The 6102-nt window shown below is 51.8% G+C and overlaps 2 protein-coding genes across 6 annotated transcripts in view; both read right to left on the reverse strand.

The window, feature by feature from the left end:
• The window catches only part of LOC306841093 (broad substrate specificity ATP-binding cassette transporter ABCG2-like), a 57389-nt gene that overhangs the window by 47868 nt on the left and 3419 nt on the right, over positions 1–6102 (reverse strand). The window lies entirely within an intron of this gene.
• LOC306841089 (type II inositol 3,4-bisphosphate 4-phosphatase-like) overlaps positions 2899–6102 on the reverse strand; it is a 12714-nt gene continuing 9510 nt past the window's right edge. For 4 of the 5 annotated variants that reach the window (XM_079370744.1, XM_079370743.1, XM_079370745.1 and 1 more), the window contains 9 exons: positions 5818–5965; positions 5529–5731; positions 5172–5295; positions 4896–5022; positions 4666–4806; positions 4333–4430; positions 4092–4192; positions 3687–3841; positions 2899–3048 (listed from right to left, as the gene is read on the reverse strand). In XM_079370744.1, coding sequence (XP_079226870.1) covers positions 2928–3048; positions 3687–3841; positions 4092–4192; positions 4333–4430; positions 4666–4806; positions 4896–5022; positions 5172–5295; positions 5529–5731; positions 5818–5965 — 1218 coding nt within the window. In that variant the 3' untranslated portion in view covers positions 2899–2927. Of the gene's footprint in view, positions 3049–3686; positions 3842–4091; positions 4211–4284; positions 4431–4665; positions 4807–4895; positions 5023–5171; positions 5296–5528; positions 5732–5817; positions 5966–6102 lie in introns of those variants that run through there. The other variant, XM_079370746.1, reaches the window with a different exon arrangement.

Raw genomic sequence — 6102 nt, forward strand, 5'->3', positions numbered from 1 at the left:
AAACCTCTAAACCCGATAAAGTGCTGTGGATCAATGCAGATATTGTATATAATACGGTATTATAATAGTAATAGTAATAATAATAATAATAATAAAACTTGTAAAGTATTGTGGAGTCTATTCCAGGGTTCTGGAGAGGAGGGTCCGGCTGTTTGTCGAACCTCGGATTCAAGAGGAACATGTGCTTTGTGGATCTGGAGAAGGCGTTCGACCGTGTCCCTCGCGGCGCCCTGTTGGGGGGTGCTCCGGGAGTATGGGGTTCGGGGCCCTTTGCTAAGGGCGGTCCGGTCCTTGTACAACCGGAGCAGGAGGAGTCTGGTTCACATTGCCGGTATTAAGTCGGACCTGTTCCCGGTGCGCGTTGGCCTCCGGCAGGGCTGCCCTTTGTCACCGATTCTTTTCATTACTTTTATGGACAGAATTTCTAGGTGCAGCCAGGGGCCGGAGGGGGTCCGGTTCGGGGACCACAGGATCTGGTCTCTGCTTTTTGCAGATGATGTGGTCTTGTTGGCTCCTATCGAACCCGGACCTTCAGTGCGCACTGGGGCGGTTCGCTACCGAGTGTGAGGCGGCTGGGATGAGGATCAGCACCTCTAAATCTGAGGCCATGGTTCTCGACCGGAAAAAGGTGGTTTGCCCTCTTCGGGTCGGTGGGGAGTCTTTGCCCCAGGTGGAGGAGTTTAAGTATCTCGGGGTCTTGTTCACGAGTGGGGGGAAGATGGAGCGTGAGATCGACAGACGGATCGGTGCGGCGTCTGCAGTCATGCGGTCGCTGTATCGGTCCGTCGTGGTGAAGAAGGAGCTAAGCCGAAAGGTGAAGCTCTCGATTTACCGGTCGATCTTCGTTCCTACCCTCACCTATGGTCATGAGCTTTGGGTCAGGACCGAAAGAACGAGATCTCGGATACAAGCGGCCGAAATGGGCTTCCTCCGTAGGGTGGCTGGGCGCACCCTTAGAGATAGGGTGAGGAGCTCGGTCACCAGGGAAGAGCTCGGAGTAGACCCGTTAGTCCTCCACATCGAGAGGAGTCAGTTGAGGTGGTTCGCGCATCTGGTCCGGATGCCCCCTGGACGCCTCCCTAGGGAGGTGTTCCGGGCATGTCCCTCCGGGAGGAGGCCTCGGGGTAGACCCAGGACACGCTGGAGAGACCATGTCTCTCGGCTGGCTTGGGAACGCCTCGGGGTCCCACCGGAAGAGCTGGAGGAGGTGTCTGGGGTGAGGGAAGTCTGGGTGTCTCTGCTTAGACCCGGCCCTGCTCTCCGGATAAGAGGCAGAAAATGGATGGATGGAAGTATTGTGATTCACACAAGAGGAAGTGATGTTTTTATTGTTTTTACTTAAGAAAAAAACCCTGTAAACCTGCAGTTTGTTAAATAATTCATCTTTTTATATAAAAAAAGTTAAATGAGATGATAATTAATATTTTTTTCTGTCCTGTATTTAAAAAAATACAATATTTAAATATTGAACCTTTGTTTATTCGTATATTGTGTTTTATTTTTAAGCTTTAGTGATGTTAATGTTTTCCATGCTAATAAAGCTCTTTGACTTGAATTGATATTTTGAACATCAACTCTGCTGTATTTGTGTCTGAGCGTGACATAACATTTATACAACAGTTATAAAAGCAGGAAACAGTAATTCAAAGCCAACAATAGTTTTACGCCCACCATAAACATACATCACGTAACAACAGATCATTTTTATCTCCACTGTTTAATGAAACTGGACTGTTGCTAAGCAACCCGAACATTCTGATCCACTGCCCTGTTTCCATAGCTAACAAAGAGCAGCGTGTCTGTAGCTAACAAAGAGCAGCGTGTCTGTAGCTAACAAAGAGCAGCGTGTCTGTAGCTAACAAAGAGCAGCGTGTCTGTAGCTAACAAAGAGCAGCGTGTCTGTAGCTAACAAAGAGCAGCACGTCTGTAGCTAACAAAGAGCAGCGTGTCTGTAGCTAACAAAGAGCAGCACGTCTGTAGCTAACAAAGAGCAGCACGTCTGTAGCTAACAAAGAGCAGCACGTCTGTAGCTAACAAAGAGCAGCGTGTCTGTAGCTAACAAAGAGCAGCACGTCTGTAGCTAACAAAGAGCAGCGCGTCTGTAGCTAACAAAGAGCAGCGCGTCTGTAGCTAACAAAGAGCAGCGCGTCTGTAGCTAACAAAGAGCAGCGTGTCTGTAGCTAACAAAGAGCAGCGTGTCTGTAGCTAACAAAGAGCAGCATGTCTGTAGCTAACAAAGAGCAGCGTGTCTGTAGCTGCCTGAACCAGGAAACAATGTGTTCATGTTGTTTTCAGTTATCCTCTCTGTGGGATCTGTTCAACCACACGAGCCACAAAAAAGGGAGTTTGGTTGGTTTTCATCATTTTATTTTGAAGGATAAAAAACATTTTAAATGTTTCTGACTTGACGTCGTTGAGCGCTCAGGGATCGTGAGCAGCGCCACCTGCCGACCCGGAGGACAAACAGCAGCTCTACACCTGAACAAACCCTAAGACCAGCTCTCATCTCGGCCCTCAGGGGGGCCCCTCACTGGTCTTGGGCCCCAAACAGCTAACTAACGTCACATTATGTCGTTTGTTCTCTGGATTAATATATTTAAATGACATTAAACGTTCTTTATATTTATACTCTGATAATAATACTGTGAACTTTAGAAATAAGAAGCCCTTTTATGGACCTGCTCAGATGATGTCACACAGTGAACACGCTGGACCAAGCAGCCGCTGGAAATCTGTGATGACATTAGGATCACACAGTGAATGTGTGTAAAACAGGTGTTTGAATGACTCTCTGCGTTAATGATGCGTTAACGTCTTCCACGGCGAGGTGAAAACACGACCCGTTTTGAGCGGCGTCCTTTGTGAGCAGGTTTCGTTTGTCCGTCAAACAGCAGCAGGATGAAAACACAAAAACAAAGACGGCGAGTTCATCCGAAGCTGCCGTCTGGAGGTCGGTACAGTTTGGGGAAGGTGAGGAGCTGAACGCCGCTGAAGGCGAACTTCCTGCTGCCCACGTTCTTCTGCACGTTCTCCATCCTGCAGCCGTCCCTGAGCGCACACACACACACACACACACACACACACACACACACACACACAGAATAAATAGGACGGTCTGGAAGCGTCACACACATCACCTCCAACACGCTCACGCTACATGACGCAGTGCGTGGCGCTCTACTGGTACTTGGCGAGCAGAATGACCACGCTGAGGATGAGCCACAGGACCAGCAGGTGAGACGTGACCAGCAGGAAGGCCACCGGGTACAGGTGGCGTCTGGGAGCTTTAGGAGCCCAGCACGAGTCGGACCCGGAGCCCCGAGGACCGGGGGGACACTCCCCCGAGTCCAACCCACAGACGGAGGCCCCCGGCTGGGTGTAACAGCCCAACATCTGCCCCCAGGACAGACGGGACCTGGAGGAGGGGGTGTGTGTGTGTGTGTGTGTGTGTGTGTGTGTGTGTGTGTGTGTGTGTGTGTGTGTGTGTTGTAGAAGGAAGAGTAAAGGAAAGACAAATGAAGAGATGTGAGAATGAAAAAAGAAAAAGACGTTAACGTGACAACAAAAAGGAAACAAGAAGAACAAAGGAAGTGTGTGTGTGTGTGTGTGTGTGTGTGTGTGTGTGTGTGTGTGTGTGTGTGTGTGTGTGTGTGTGTGTGTGTGTGTGTGTGTGTGTGTAAGCGGACCTCCTCATGTAGTCGAGCGCGGTGCTGAAGTGCTGCTGGCTGAGTGTGTGTCTGTCTCGCAGTAACACACACTGCTCCAGAGTCACTGACATCGCCGTGCGGTCCTTGGCGCTCTTACAGCTCGTCAGACGCACGCCGTTCACCTGACGACACACCTGAACACACACACACACACACACACTTATTACTCAGTCATTGAGCAACATAAAAAACTGTAATCCTAAGAGTGGCCACCAGGGGGCCGGCGAGAGACGAGAGGCAAAAGGTGGTTTAAGGTGGTCATTGAGGGCGTAACAGGAGAGGTGTGTGTGTGTGTGTGTGTGTGTGTGTGTGTGTGTGTGTGTGTGCGTGTGCATGTGTGTGCACGGGTTCAAATCCTGCTTCAGAGAGTATAAAGAGTCTTACTGAGGCAGCGATCCACAGCAGCTCCACGTTCTTCCTCTTCCTGCTTTCTAAACATCGATCCAGAGACGACAACAAGTCTGAGAGGGACAACTGGACACCAGCTGGAGAGAGAGACAGTCCTTCAGAGGGACACACACACACAGAGAGACACACACACACACACACACACACAGAGACACACACAGACACACACACACACACACACACACACACAGAGACACACACACACACTCTGTCTCACCTGTAGGTGGCGCTCTGTCCGTCAGTGTCTGACAGTAGCCTTTGAGCCTCTCACAGCTCTGCAGGTTCACTCTCTCCTGCAGCGAGCTGTCGCCAAACCTACGACCAACAAAGGAGAGAGATGAGTGGAGGTCATGTGGAGGTCGTGTGGAGGTCATGTGGAGATCGTTCAGAGGTCATGTGGAGATCATTCAGAGGTCGTGTAGAGGTCGTTCAGAGGTCATGTGGAGATCGTTCGGAGGTTGCGTGGAGATCGTTCAGTGGTCGCGTGGAGGTCGTTCAGAGGTCATGTGGAGGTCGTTCGGAGGTCGTTCGGAGGTCGTTTGCTGCGTACCTCTCAGCCAGACTCTGCTGCTGGTTGATTCCAATGTTGAAGAGAACGGGATGAACTCGTATCAAACGGCCCTCTTTGACTTCCTGAGGCAGCGGCATGTACGTCTCCGGGGGCAACGGGACCTCGACAACATAGCAGCCCCTGAGGGACAAACACACACACACACACACACACACACATTATGTTGAGTATGTGTTTGTCTCTTACAGCTTGAAGTCGTAGTTTCTCACCATGCTCCTCTGAGCGTGGGCAGCAGGTCTTCTGTTCGCTCCGACGCCGCCTCAGTGACAGTGAACGCCACGCCGCTCAGGTCTGCCACGCCCACCTCCATGTCCTCCAACATCCCCACCTCGTCGCCTGACACACACACACACACACACCTGTACGTCTAAATGCAGGCTGTACAGTGTGTGTGTGTGTGTGCGTGTGTGTGTGTGTGTGTGTGTGTGTGTGTGTGTGTGTGTGTGTGTGTGTGTGTGTGTGTGTGTGTGTGTGTGTGTGTGTACCGTAGGTGCTGAGCAGGACCTCAAACTGAACCAGGACGCCGACAGACAGAAGCTGCTGCAGGAAGTCAGGATCCTCCAGACCGGCGTGCAACTTCAACATGAAACCACACGCCACCGCTGAGAGCTGTGACACACACACACACACACACACACAAACACACACACACGCACACACACACACGCACACGCACACACACACACCCACACACACACACACACCCACACACACACACACACACACACACACACACAAACACACACTTTCAGTTGATTGTGTTTAAGAAAGAGAAAACTACTTTTCCCGTTTGGGGTCACGGGGGGCGGGGCTTATCTCAGCTGTCATTCTCTGCGTCTCACCGCCTGGCTGAAGACGGCGTGACGCCTCTGGACGATCTGTGTAGGTCCACGGGCGACCGAGGACGCCACCGCCCCCTGCAGGATCACAAAGGTCATGGCGGTTCGAGCCTTCCCCACCGCCTCCCGCACGCAGTCCCTGAGAGTGACCACCAGGGGGAGCAGCTGCTCCTGCCAGGAGGACGGCGAGGAGGAGGGCGAGGTGGCTGGAGGACACGGAGACAGAAACATGAAGGAGTCAGCTGTTGTTAAGGTCGTCAGTTTGGAAGGTGAGCAGGATCGAGCGTCACACCGGTGTTCTGAGAGGTCGCGTCCTCTGCTGCGACTTCCTGTTGATCTGACGGCGTGTGATCCTGAGGTCGTTCCTCCCGCCCCTGAACACGATCCGACATGACGATGATGCAGTTGAGACTTTTGGCGACATTCGCCCACACCCTGTCCTAAACACACACACACACACACACACACACACACACACACACACACACACACACACACAAAATAAGAACACAAGCGTCCACTGGGGGGCGACTCCAGCGGTTAGCCGTCTTAACGGCGGCGTGATCGTGCGTCGTTA

The sequence above is a fragment of the Symphodus melops genome (assembly GCF_947650265.1).
Source record: "Symphodus melops genome assembly, chromosome: 20".
NCBI lineage: Eukaryota > Metazoa > Chordata > Actinopteri > Labriformes > Labridae > Symphodus > Symphodus melops.